The 13,972-nt window shown below is 42.7% G+C and overlaps 1 protein-coding gene across 1 annotated transcript in view; it reads right to left on the bottom strand.

Annotated features, from left to right (window-relative positions):
• Window positions 1–12,382: 12,382 nt before the first annotated feature.
• The window catches only part of NUP210L (nucleoporin 210 like), a 358,615-nt gene continuing 357,025 nt past the window's right edge, over window positions 12,383–13,972 (bottom strand). The window contains exon 38 of the mRNA XM_085637033.1: window positions 12,383–12,576. Coding sequence (XP_085493159.1) covers window positions 12,383–12,576 — 194 coding nt within the window. The remainder of the gene's footprint in view (window positions 12,577–13,972) is intronic.

Below are 13,972 nucleotides of genomic sequence, written 5' to 3'. Positions count from 1 at the left end.
GTCTGCAGTTATGGTTGGTTCGCGAAGTTCCTTCCGCCAAGAGTTGTTTCGGCACCAGCCCTTTGTTTTTGTCCCATTTACTTGGGGTTGTGAATGAGGCTGAGTAGGGTGTTGTACTACATCTAATCCCTCTGCTGAAAGATGGGCTTTTAATGGGTTGTTTAGCAGTCCCTTCCCCAGACTTTAATTTCCATTTTTCAGGCAGCACTCTTTGGTATGACACAAATGGTTGGGAATTTCTTGGGGGAGGCGTGTGCTGCTGCTGCCCTAAGATACGCAGTGCAGGGACCAATAGTACTGTATAGTTCACAACTTGTTGCTCGTTTCAAGTGGAATCTCCTAGCTCACTTAAAACTGTTGCCTGTTACAATGTACTCCCTTTTCTATCACAGCTCCGGAGATTGTTACCCCAGAAAACGGACTGCCTTAATGAAACTTGTAATTATGCAACAGTAGGTTATACCTTCTGGCCTGTGCTCTGAAATGCAGCTTGTATGCCCGTAATCTTTGACATGTGCTACCAGCTGTATAGATGCCTGTCCGTGTCAGGGAGGTGTTTTTCAAAGCTTGTCACCGCAGGCCCTTGCATCACAACCGGCTCTTTTGAAGGGACCACGGCCATGCGCTCAAGCCATTCAGATGTGATCGCCACCGTGGCAACCTATATAAACGCTAGATACGATGCTGGTTAACCATCTTGGGTATGCTAATGGTTGTTTTCTCATACTTGCATCTGTTGGGAGGCACCCCATTCCCGATCCATTGTGCCCCTTTCAGAAATGTACGTCAACAAACCATTGAGGCGAGGCTAACGAATTGGTTGTTAAAGTCTCAGAATAAATGATTTGGGAAATCGTAGAAATGTTTACTTTTATTTAAAAATTGTATCTTCAGATTATCTCGCACTCCATAGCCAATAGCATAGGCGGCTTGTGGGGCTGGTGTTTGTTCGGCTCTGGGCAACGGTTGTAAAGCTGCTGCTTAAGTAACCTAGAAGGTAGAAAGAAGCATCCGTTATAGCAAAGGGTGCACTAATGAACATCTCCAAAACTAGACACATTCAGAAGTTATAATCTTATAAGGTGAGAGGTTTTACTGTAACATTTGTAGTTTTACCGACCCCACTGTTCAGCAGCTACCCTAAGCCGCAAAAGATGATGGGTTTCGTAGCGGACACTAACCTGAGGGGATGTAAACCACGGGCACGGTCTGCACTCTATTCAGGAAGGCACTGTGGGCTGCAAGAGGGATAAAACGGTTGAATGTCATTTCAAGTACACGATCTTTCAAAATGTGAAATAGAAATAAAGGTTGTCTCTGCATATATTAAAGGTTCTGGGTAGGTTTGCCAACATATAGCTGTTGAACAGATTCTGGAGAAACTTAAATCTGACGTGCATACAATTCTCCAAGAACGTGAGTGAGTCCACTTTTTCAAATAAATGTCAGCCCCAGGGTCTCATAAATAAATCCAGCTAGTGTGCTCCCATGTATTGTAAAGACGGTTTAATCTCCCTGCATCCCACACTCGATATTGATGTACTATAGTTTTTTTCCTTTGTTCGTCCTACTTTTTCTTTACATTTGTTAACTTCTGCCTTCCTCTTAGCACCTGTACTGCCCATACCCTAGTTAGTTCTTCTGACCGAGACAATTGGCTGTTTTTTAAGCCCGTTTAAATTAACCGAGTCCCTCTAGTGTCTTTTTCTGAATGAATTTTAATAGCTTTTTCTGAAAAACAGACCTGTTACTGCAGCCAGCACGTCTGAGTTGTGTACTTCCCATATGTTATATTAACGAGATGGGTTGGAGGTGCGACATACAAGCTCGCATTTCAACATATTTGGTGTGATATCTTCTCATGGTGGTTCAAATGAATTGGGCGAGAAGTTCATACTGTTGAGTTGTAAGAAAATGCAAAAAAAATCTGTAAGCAATGTGCTTTTGCTGATCAGAGTACTGGGTCCTACAGAGTTCGTTAAGTATTTCATTCACGACCTGGTATTGTCCCCTACCCTATAGCTACTCGCATTTTTCGTGGGACCAATTTTCTTTGGGCTTTATCCCACTGCCCTAGTCCGAGTTAGGCCTCTAATCACTTGGAGGGATATCTTCCAAAACACTGAATTTATCAATTGGTATTAGTCATCCTGAATCTTGGTGTCCATTCTCCCACCACTGAGTCAGCATTGAGAGCTCACTGTGACTGCCATTGTAGCATTGGTGTACAAAGTGCTTTTGTTATCTAGTTGGTTCATAAACATTGGGGCGTCAATGCTAAACTGTTCCCATCACAGAGCGCCCGGTTACACTTGCTGCTCCCAGAGAAAAGGCCTCGGCCTCCTGTCTTCTTATTCCCTTGAATGTAAACAATGATCGGTTAGTGTTCTAAACAACCTTGATCTGACTTGCAGCAGACTCAAACCCATCCAGGTATGTTTTAGACATGGTGCCAGGAGACTAAACCTAATTCTAGTTTTACCACAGTGAACCTATACTGGTAGCAAGTAGTGTAAGTCTGGCTAGGGCCCCTAACAGGATAAAAAACATTTTCTCGGGATTGTTGTCCCTAGGCATTCGCCATTGGAACAACCATGTCCTAGTTGTGCAATGAGCTAGCTAGAAAAAAACGGAACTAGAAGACTGGGTGCTAACTAGGGCTGGATATACAAAAAACTGTTCACCAGTCTCAATCACTAAAGCATTTTAAGAACTGACCTATGTACTAATAACGTTACTTCGTAAGATCAACCATGAGAAGAGGTAGGTCTCCGATCGCACCTCTGATTAGTGGTTTACACTCGCATGGTCTGCTGGTATCTGATTGCTTTTAAAGTAAATTAAAAAAAAAAAAAGCCAACCTAAAGGAATCTGGGCTGCATTTAAAAATAAAAGTAAATTTTTTCCCTATGTACTACGGTGTTACATCCCGACAAATGTTTATGTGAAAATACAAGTAAAAGCGCTTTCATATTCAGAATGGGTGATCTGTCTGGCAATTATCGCCCTAACTGAAGCAGTAATTGTTTTCAATACTGTGCGACTGGATCATGTCACAAAACAGTGATAAATCTAATACAGATTCAGAATTTGGTAGGGATGCCTTCAAAACACCCCTTCCAATTGAGCAAATCGGTATGGCATCACAATCCCATTTTTTTGTTGGAAAAGTTCGCAGACTTAAATATGATTGTTACTTAGGAAAACGTCTATTTTGCGGGGGCAAACTCCGAGTTCAGAGTATTTGCGACCATAAACAGGTTCGCACATCTGGCCTTAGATCCCTGAAGTCATAGCTGTATTTTCCCTTTTTACTGAAAGTAAAACCAGTCGGATTCAGGCTTTATCCCATCCCCATGACTGACCCTGAAGTCTGTTAAAATAATATAGAGGTATAGGATTTACACATTCTCCTTTAAGAGTATTTTGCTCTAGTTCATTCTTTTTAGCCATTTAGAAGGGACGCCTGCTTTTAAGTGGTGCTAGAGCGTTTTAGCTGAATTAGTCTGGCTCAAAAGCACCTCTGCAGCTGTTCTGCGGGACATGCATCATAGCAATGACCATTATGCTTTAGTCTGACACCTATTAAATTTGAGCAGCCCCCTTGATAGAGCATAGCTACTGTGTACCAGAGGGACAAATGAAATGGTTTATCGGGCCATACACTGAGGGAATTTACTAAGATTTGGCACTGTTTGCATCTCAAGTGACTCAAATCTGTGCCAAATCTTTTTTCCCCAATTTACTTTCCAGTGCGATACGTCTTCAGCAGTGGAAAGAATGGAAAAGTAATGCGAAGCCGCGCATAGCACGGTCATTGCTTTGCGCCATGGGGGTGTTCTAAGGGTGGTGCGTGGGCGTTCTCCATCCAACCACCCATGGTTTCTCGTATACCCAATTTACTAAATACAGTAGATTGGGTTTAGTGTGAGAACTGCGTTTCATAGTAGGCGCAAGGAAGGAGAAATGCTTTCGTTGCTCCTTCCTTTTCCGACTTTGTGCGTGTATAGCATGCATACAAAGTGGATAGTCTGCACAGTGTTTTGTACTGGAAGGTTTCCTTCCAGTACAAAACCTATGCTAGACTTGTGGAGACACCCTTGCACAATGGCACAACGATGTCTGGTGCATGGCAGCTGATTTCAGCATCGGTGCTAGTGAGAGGGGAGGAGAGTGCCTTATTTTAGTAAATCGGGCGCTGTCCTCTCCACACAGTGCACGAAGTGCAAAAATCAGTCAATCTGACCTGAAAGTCGCTGTTCTATCCCATCAGTAGTAAATGGGAAAGATAAACATGCAACATAAATAGAATACAGTTATCTGTAATTGTACCAGCTGCAATAACTATGGGAGCAAGTAAATAACCAGCATTTGCAAAGCCAATCTGTCTGGCCTCTACTGTGAATGCTAACCAACACTCATTAAAAGGCTTACTTGTACTGGACTCCTTTTATTCGATCCTGTCAATGAAATGACCCCATGCATAACAAAGTCACCGTATTCCACAGTTCTGTAGGAGGGTGGGGTTATGCAGAAGTTCTTTGCGTTAAGCTAAGAAGTGGCATATTCGTTGTCACACCGTGGAGCATCTGAACCACCTGCAAAAGGCTACAAAATTAAACCTTTTGAAACCTGAAATGAGGGTTCGCTAGCCCCTAAGATCAGATTTAGTGTGCTAGGGATGTTGACCTTTTTACTGTCCTTGGCTGTATGACCCAAAAATCTTGTCTGACACTGCCTCCGATCATACTCCTTGCTTGGCTGTTCATTTTGGAACAGCAACCTCATGTGGTGGATAAGGCTTTAATTCCAAACTGGATGTTAAAGGCCTACGATTTGTCCTGCCCCATCTAAGCTTTTACATTTGGTCCCAATTAGTTTAAAAGCTCATTATCTTTAACCTTTTACCCCATTTCCCAACTTGGTATGTTGTATGGTAGGGCGTGTAGATGTATTGAGGAAATATTGCATGCCGCTTCTAGGATGTCTAGTTCTTTTGAAAATGTGTAGACCAGTGAGTGGCTCTTAAACAGTGGCCTAGTAAAGCCTACTGAGGGGTTCCGCAACTGCTTAGTAAAGTAAACGGATTAAAGTGTATATAAATAGGCAAAAGTGAGACGTTAGACCTGGAATTGGGAAGGAATTTGAAATTGGAGGCTAAAAATTAAGCTAGTATCCTCCAGATTAATTCGTGGAAGCAGTGCAAGTGCATCAAACAATATATTATGAACTATGTGAGTGGCTTCAACTGAATTGAAAAAAAAACTCGGCGCCCCATTAATTTGTTTACACTTGTGAATTAAAATATTCCATCATTCGGAAGAGGATGTAGCCTAAATGCTAGGGCGGTGAATCTAAAATCTAGCGGAATCCAGTTTGAGTCTCTGCAATGATGCTCAACATCCTGTAATTCTGGGCAAATCACTTAATCACCCCGTGCCTAACAAAAATGAATGTGTCCTTGTGTAACGCAAATGGTGCTTATGTAAAGCGCTCCGATACCTTCGGGTCGAGTTTGTGCTATATAAAACTTTGGGGGGGGGGGGGGAATTGGTGTACTTTTTGATGAATGCTTGTTCTGTATTTTTCCTTTTGGGTATTATGCAGTTCCAATCATTGAAAATGATTAGACTGGGGTTCCCGACTTCCAGTAATGACTCTGTGGGGAACATGGATTCCAATAATGATTCACTGGGGGTCCCTAGATTCCAGCCATGATTAAGCAGGGGGTCAACAGAAGTCAAAATGGTAAGAGCCACTTTTATAGACTAAGCACTGTGCTGTCTCTGCTTGCATAGTTTCCCATACTTTGATCAAAGGGATTTAGGTGCAAATTGAGATTTGAGAAGTGGTGGTTTCATAATTTAAATATACAAGGAAATTAGAGGGCAGTCAGCAGAACATAAAGTTTGTATCCTGTGTGACTAAATGCACATGCTCAATATACCCATGCCAACAAGTGTTCGGCTCAGGCAATTAAAACTTGTTCTTCAAATGTCTTAAGTCACAGGGACTTTGACTCCTCATCTAGCCATCAGCAGCTTCATTATTTTTCTCGGTCATTAGGTTCAGATGTGGTTCAATCTGCTCCTGGTCTCAATGCGTTTGGTTCTGTCGTGGCCTCTCCTATTTCTTCCATCCTGTGGGAGAAGAATCTTAGATCCATTCCTTCAAACTGTACTGGTTCCATACCTCTAGTTCATTGTTGCATGGCTAGGCCACCATATAGTCTGGAATACCCTTTGGAGAATGAGCACCCGAGGTAATGGAACAGATGCCCTTCAAGAGATGAATGCAGTGCCATTCTAAATACCCATTGACCAATCTCCAGGCTGCCTGCAATCTTTGTCTCTTGCAGGAGCATAAGAGCAGTTGCAACTGTTCAGTGTTCTGCAGCATGATGACGATCAGCGTCGAGAGAGGAGGTTCTATGATAGTGTACACAGTGGCTGTTTCAACGCTGAGGGCGTCTTTGTTCTTTTAGGGAGCCAGCTTTGTGTTTGTTTGAAAATATCTTTCGAGTCGCAAGGTCTCAGTGACTCCTCTGGTTATGGCTGCGCATGGGGACTGACCCAATTGTTTTATTGTTCCATGGGTGAGGGTAGGAATGGAGTAGTGAGTAGGAAAACAGCCTCTGAACTACTGTTGCTAACTTTGGTTCTTTCAGGACCAGTGATCCACTCTCTCCTGATTTCTAAGCATTGGTATAAGAAGCTGAGTGGGTTGCAACTCCTCCTTACTCCCTCTCTTTGATTTATACATAGGAAAATAAGTGTTCATGTGTGTAGAAAGAATAAGGTAACAATACCTTTAACACAGGCTTCCAAGGAGAAGGGCTAAGGCATGTGAATCTACGTCACTACATACAACGAACAGATGCTTACAGAATAAGTAACTTTATCTGTTGATATAGACCCATGTTCTACAGCGACTGGAAAGCAGTACTCCCATAAGCAGTGGATGGTGCAAAGGTCTGAAACACCCCTGAGAACAGTTTGACCAACTCTAGCTAGGTGCCGTGCAAGAATGTTCATACATTGCTTTGTGTATGTGTGCAGTTGACCATATGGCAGCTTTACAAATGTCTGCTATAAGTATGTTATCTGAGAGGCTATAGTACCACCCTGTTTGTGGGTGGAGTATAGCAGAAAGGTAGGGTCCTTTTAGCATAATAGGTTAGATTCATTTGACAACCCACCGTGGTAAGGAAGGGCCTCTTTTCTTTTTTTACTCTGGAGTGCATGAAGTACTGCTAACCAGACTTCAGTCCTAGTGCTTTGACCGTACACTGGTTATGATTTGATTGACATAAGCCAACTTACCTGTAAGTCCCTCGTATATGGTATCCCGAGCCTGTAAATTAGTGGGTAACCCTGGGTGTGACAAAGGAAAAACATGTTTCCCAGTCTGCCATTGCAGCCTGGAAGAGCAGTGTTCACAGCTGACTCAACATTGCCATTTAAAGCCAACGCAAAGCCTCCCTTTTGTGACCACTGCAAGCAAGAAATCTCAACGAGTGCCAAAACTCCTTTTTTCAAATATTTCTTAGTATGTGAAACTACAAGCAAGGACAGCATAGTGCTTAGTCTACACCAGTTAACATTTTGACTTCTGTGGACCCCTACTTAATCATTACTGGAGCATGGGGACCACCAGTAAATCTTCCTTGGAATCCCAGTGTAAGACACCTCTACAGCAGGCCTAGCAAGCCCCAACACAGGATTTGTCATATCTAAAGGCAGAACTGTTTTTTTACGTGTTCTGGCAGCAAAAACTAAACATTCTTGTCTTTACTGCGAAAGTGACTAGTGGCTGCATTGGTGGGTACAGGGTTATACGCTGGCCCCTCAGCCGTGGTAACTCCTGAATGGGGCAAAGTTGATAAATGCAAGGTTGAATCAAACAACCCTTTACATTAAGCTTAACTTTCATGCCCAAATTGAAATTAATGTAACTTGTTGATGCTCTGTTGCCCAAAGCGTCCTGTGCCCGGTTGTGGTTGCACACAGGGCCTGTCTCTGAGACAGCTTTCTGGCCCCCTCCGGGGGAAGATGTGTCGATTTTCTGGGCATAAAAGAGGCACCCCGATCTCAGATCTCGTTGGACTGGAGATGAGGGCTGAAGGACTGCCCTTGCTGTACCAACGAGCGAGTGAAAAGATGATGCACCGGCATTGGACTAGCAAAGGAAAAGGTCTAGTCTACTTCTGCACCTAGACAGAAGCAAGAGGCACAGGACCACAAAAGCTGAGGTAGCCTGCCTGGTGAGTGGGTAGCTAAGGACCCCGGTTTGTCACTCCTCGGCCCAATGCAGCCTAAAGCACCAAGACCAGAGTCTCCAAAGTTTCACCAGTCTGCTAGACCTGGGTCGGTGGGAGTGCAGCTGGGTCATGCAGAAGGCAAGTTACCACCCAGAGAACAAAACTGCTGTACCGAGTGACGGGTAGCCCAGTGAGAGGTGTTGAATCCCTTGGCCACGATCATCTCACTAAGCCTGTGGTCCGAGGAGTAACCCCGGAAGACTACTGTTGACTGCACAGCAGCCTTTAAATCTTACTTCAGGACCACTACAATAGAAGTCAAAGTAAAGTGGGCACTGCTACTGGAACTAAACTGGAGACTGTTATCTGTGAGGAGTTAACTGTTTCTGTGGACCTTGTTTGTCCCCCTGACTGGCTCCTTGACAGAGTTGGTCTCCTAAAGTAACTAATTAACTGCATTGATACATAGCCACGTTTTTCTTGAAAAAGTTAGTGACAAATGTGTTGGATGGGCCAATGCATGTTCGCGATTAACTGAGATGTGAATTAATATACCTTTTACAATGTAAATCTCAGGAACCCGCCAGTAAACCTTTTTCATTTTGGAGTCGAAAAAAACATCAAAATCTAGTCTATTTTTATAAATTGGTGTCAGGTTTCGGAAGTGTCTCGTTTCTTTCTTCAATTGTTTTGGTGCTGTTTAAATGCTTTGCCCATGTTCCTTTGTGTAAGCCTGACTGCTCAGGGCCACAACTACCCAGGGTTGAGCTAAAGGTTTGACAAATGAAACCTGACTGGCCCTAAGGGGGATTGTAGTGTATCACACACCCCCAACATATAAAGCACCCCATTTCCTCACAACCTAGCAATCCTTGCCGTAGATATGTCCTGAGCTTTCTGATGCTGTGAAAAAGCTGTAAATAGTTGCTGTGTTTTGCGAAAAGATTTGGTTCTAATTGTAGTACATATCATCATGCTTGAGATCAAGAGGGTAGCTAGCGCCTTTTCAGCTACAGAATTTGGATTCTTAAAAGTGGAAAAAAGACAGGATACCATGCACCCTATCGAACAATCAGAGTCACAAGCGTATGCCCACACTCCCCAAAATGTGTACAAACCTCCAACTCCAAATCGCCACTCTTCTATACGAACACCCTAACCATCGGACATTTGAACAGCCACCATTCTACGTGCACATTTCCAGCAGCATACACCCACACACGCTTTCATATGCTGACACACACCCAGCCAGCATTTACCAGTGCTCTATAATGTTCCAACAAGATCTTAGCCACATGGTCACGCAATCATTAATTTTCTCAAACATTTCAAATTTAATCTTTCTCCGGTATTAGCGTGGATGTGAGTTACGGTTGATGTAATGCAGCACGGTCGTGATATGAGATGAAGCTATTTTTCCCCCAAAAAATAATCTGGAAAAAACAACTGAAGGAAATACTCTAAAATAACTAAAGCTGGGCTGTTCACCGCGGGGTGGCGGGTCTGAGTGTAATGTATGTGTTCCTCTCGATGTAATGTGTCAATATCGGTACTCTGCAATGTTGATGCATTGGTGGTTGCATTCTCTTGAAACAATAAAAATTTGTTTATCAAAAAAAAAATAACTAAAGCTGGAAGGGAGTTAAAGGAGTTATTGGCAGTTTTGCCATTTTTAAAAAAATGCCTTTTTCAAGGCGCTACCTTTACGTCTCTAACTTGACTCACACCTCAGCATGCAGTATTGGTTACATCACACTGCAGCTGAAACCAAAAAATAAACCGGCACATCATTTAAAGCATTAGGGGACATATTTATGACCCGGTTTATGTCATGTTTGCACGATACAACCCGTAAGTGAGAATTATAAAACCACGCAAAGCCACTTGTAGCCAAGTAGCTCCATAAATCTGGAGTAAAGCAACGCAGCGCAAATCGGTAAACCTGGGAATGCGCAAAAAAGATACGCCTTCCCAGGAGAGACGTAATAAGGAGAAATATCTTTATTTCTCCTCGTTACTTCCTCTTTCTAACAGGAATATGCCTCCTAGGATTGTTTTTGTGCAGGAAGCTGTCTCTTCCTGCTCAAAAACAATCCTGCATGCACCCGTGCTGCATTGGCGTTAGGCTGCCAAAAGTGCACCAGCGCTGGGGAAAAAGGCAGGAATGCGCCGTATTCACTTAGATACAGCAAATCCCCGCCTTTTCTCTGTCACGCTGTGCAGCAAAGTAACTTACTGCACAATTTAGTTAATCTACTAAGTACATCAAACCCCCTACGATAACTGTCACCCCACCCTACATCCACTGAACATAAATTCCTCAATACTACAATCTTACTTGGATTATGGTGCTGCTATTTACCTAGTTGCTCTTAGAAAATTCCTTCGCAGATGCAGGCCTCTTCCTACATTCCACCTAAATTGATTTTGTTACATTGGTTGTCTGTTTGCAATAGAATTATTTTTAAAGCCAGGTTGCTAACCCAAAGAGATATCAGTTACAAATGCCTTGATTTGCTAGCAACAAAGTTCTGCCGACATCAATATGGAAGAGCGCTGTACCCCTTCCAACTTGTCTTAATCCGGAAACCTACAGGACGTGCCGCTACTCTTGATGGCTGGCCATTTTCAGTAGTGGCTGCAAACATGTGGAGCTCTCTCCAAGTCCGGTTTAATCATCATACAATCTATTGAGTTTTAAGAAGCTCCTGCAGATGTGGCTACTTAACCTATAATGGCCTGGACGTTGTTGCCTAGTCTTTCTTTACTGTTCTTCTTAACTTTCAAAATTTGAATTTTACCGGTGTTGTGTAAGTCCAAAACTTCTAGCAGGACGAGCACATTATTAGCAATCAACAAACATCACATGACAATGCAATCATACAGCCATCAACGTGTCTTTATACATGGCCGCAGAAGCACCAACCTTTATCTCTGCACACAGATACCATTAAATCAGCACACAGAACAACTATTACATAAGCACATGACTACATGTATATGCCCATACCCCGCAACATACTCCTGTATAACCAATGTCAATTGTCCACACAGCCACAAACTTGTGCTTATTAACAGCATTATTTGCAGCACACTGTCCTTTATACGTCTAAACAATAGTACGCATTCACAACAACCATAGTATAGCAACATACACCATCATATGCTAACACCACCGCTGTCATACACCCCCACTACCAGCATTTACAAATGCAATACAGTGGGGCTGCAAGATACAATCACCATTCTTTTACAAACATAACAGATTGGCTCCAACATATCACACTGCAAGCGTGTTCAAGTAAAAATAAATCTGACAGCCACCATTATACATTCACACTGCCACAATTCTAAAGCAGCACAACTAGTATCATACACCACTGTACAAGTACACATCTACCAATGTACGACTGAACCAACAATATACACCAATAGGCCAATCATCATGCACCCACAATTTTACAATGCTCAATAGTGTAATACCATCCTGAAATAGTCCCATTTTTCTAAGCAAAATTTTATCAGGCAAGAACCCTAATAAAAGTTGAGGAGGGGTAGTGCTGGGGCTGGAGGTGAAGGTAGCGCCTTAACTTGAGAATGTCTTAACTTTTTAATGCAAAACCATCATAAACATATATGTCAATCAATCAGCTTTATAGTCTTTTCCGGGAATTCCACATAGAAATAATTATATCATTATCCTTTAGTGATCTACAGTTCTGCCTTTTATACTTGCAGGTTTTAGAGCTGTGCATGCCCACACTCTCCCAACCACACGAAAAACATAAGCTTAAAAGTCCAGTCCTATCTATCTCTCACTCCTCATGCCAATATGTACCCAGCAGCAGTAACACACAACAGAAAAAGAGCATGCCCCTGGCCATCACAGACGAATAAACAAACTTGCACTATTTCAGGCAGGCATAACCAACAGCGTAGTGTGCTGTTCATCGAACAAATTACTTTGAATCATATCAGGGGTGTGAAATGCTAAATAAATGCAACACAAAAATATGCAATAGTACTGAGTGGTCTGCATCACTTCAACGTTAGAGTGGTGCACACTGCGTGGAGGCGGCTGACAAGAAAAGTGCGATATGGTTAGGGGGGGTGATAACTTCCTCAGGTGGGTGAGGCTGGTAAATGAGAGTTCTCTTTGGATGTACAGGTGGTAAATACAGGGCCAGTGGAGACATTGCATGTGTTCTCACCAAGGAAGATAGCGGCTATCAGTGCAAGACCAGCAAACAGCATAAAGGACAGCATCTGACTGGATCCGGCAAGCTGGAGCAGGTAGCCATCATCCCCACATTGGCCTGTAACAACAAAAACACAGGTTACATTACCTGTGTGACAGAAAATCTACATGCTATCATCAGAGATGGGAACTCCTAAGATTTAACAAGAGATACTGGAGACAGTAAGCACAATAGGAAGTGTTTTTAATTGTATCTTGTCCGACCTGGACTCCTGTTGAGCTGAGACCCAGAAGATGAGTGGTGCAACTTAAGGCTGCCATGCAGATAACCTTGATTGGAACATGATGCTGGAAAGCAGTAATGGGTGAACTTATGAAGCAGACGTGCAGAACACTGATACCAAAAACACAGAACTGCCAAATTCGTAAAATAACCCTTAAATGGAAAATTAATGCTGCGTTTTGCATGGGTGCCTTAAACGGTATGTCCACCCACTTTTATTTGTTGCTTCGTCCTGGTCTGCTCCTTTTTATACATTTTTAATTGCTGCACCTGTAAATGACTGCTCAGTACTATCTATATTCGTGCTGGCCCAACGATCCCACTTTGTCGCTCAGGTTCCACGAGATCTCGCGGCGGCCACACACAGGTTTTCTACTACAGAATATCTCGCAAAACCTTTATGTGCATCATACTCCTACTCCATGAACAGATGGACGCTAAGTGCTCGAAGCATGGTTACCAGTTTTGGGCGAACTCTTACACTATTTAGCCCCTATTGATTCGTGGCCATTCATACACTATTATGCCTTACTCCACATGCTCCTATATTCCCTAGTAACACAGTTAAAATTTACAAACTATGGCACTAAAGGCTGGACGAGCAAACACGCTCAGATACCCGAACCCAAGGAAGTCCTCTTCGGCACTCCTGTAAGCTCTCACTGCCCCTTTGGAGTCACTGATTTCACTCGGATTGCAAGATATATATATATATATTCCCAGCGTGTGATCAAATCCAATGGCCACTGTTGTGAGGCACACGCTGACACAGTAAATTATCAAAATATTTTATTGAGTCATTTTAAATCTGGACAGACGCGTTTCGGCTACGCCTTCCTCAATGTCACTATATATATATAATGTATGTATATATATATTCACTTAAAAAACCATAGGTTTCATACACGTTATAGTTAGGAATTAGCATTTAAAAAACCTTGCAAATTCACTTAAAAAACCATAGGTTTCACACGTTATAGTTAGGTGGACATTTCACTCGTAAAAAACCAATGAAATTCCCCCGTTATAGTTAGTTGAGATAACTATAACTCGCGTGCCCGCAATCCTCTGCTCATGATGTCACATATTACATCACTCATGACATGGTCAGTGGCATCACTCATGACATCACTGATGACATCATCCTTGTGATAGAGTGGCGGTCGCGCGAGTTATAGTTATCTCAACTAACTATAACGGGGGAATTTCATTGTTTTTTTACGAGTGAAAT

Source organism: Triturus cristatus, chromosome 12 (genome assembly GCF_964204655.1).
Source record: "Triturus cristatus chromosome 12, aTriCri1.1, whole genome shotgun sequence".
NCBI lineage: Eukaryota > Metazoa > Chordata > Amphibia > Caudata > Salamandridae > Triturus > Triturus cristatus.
The sequence above is the reverse complement of the archived record's forward strand: the minus strand, read 5'-3'. Positions and strand labels throughout refer to the sequence as shown.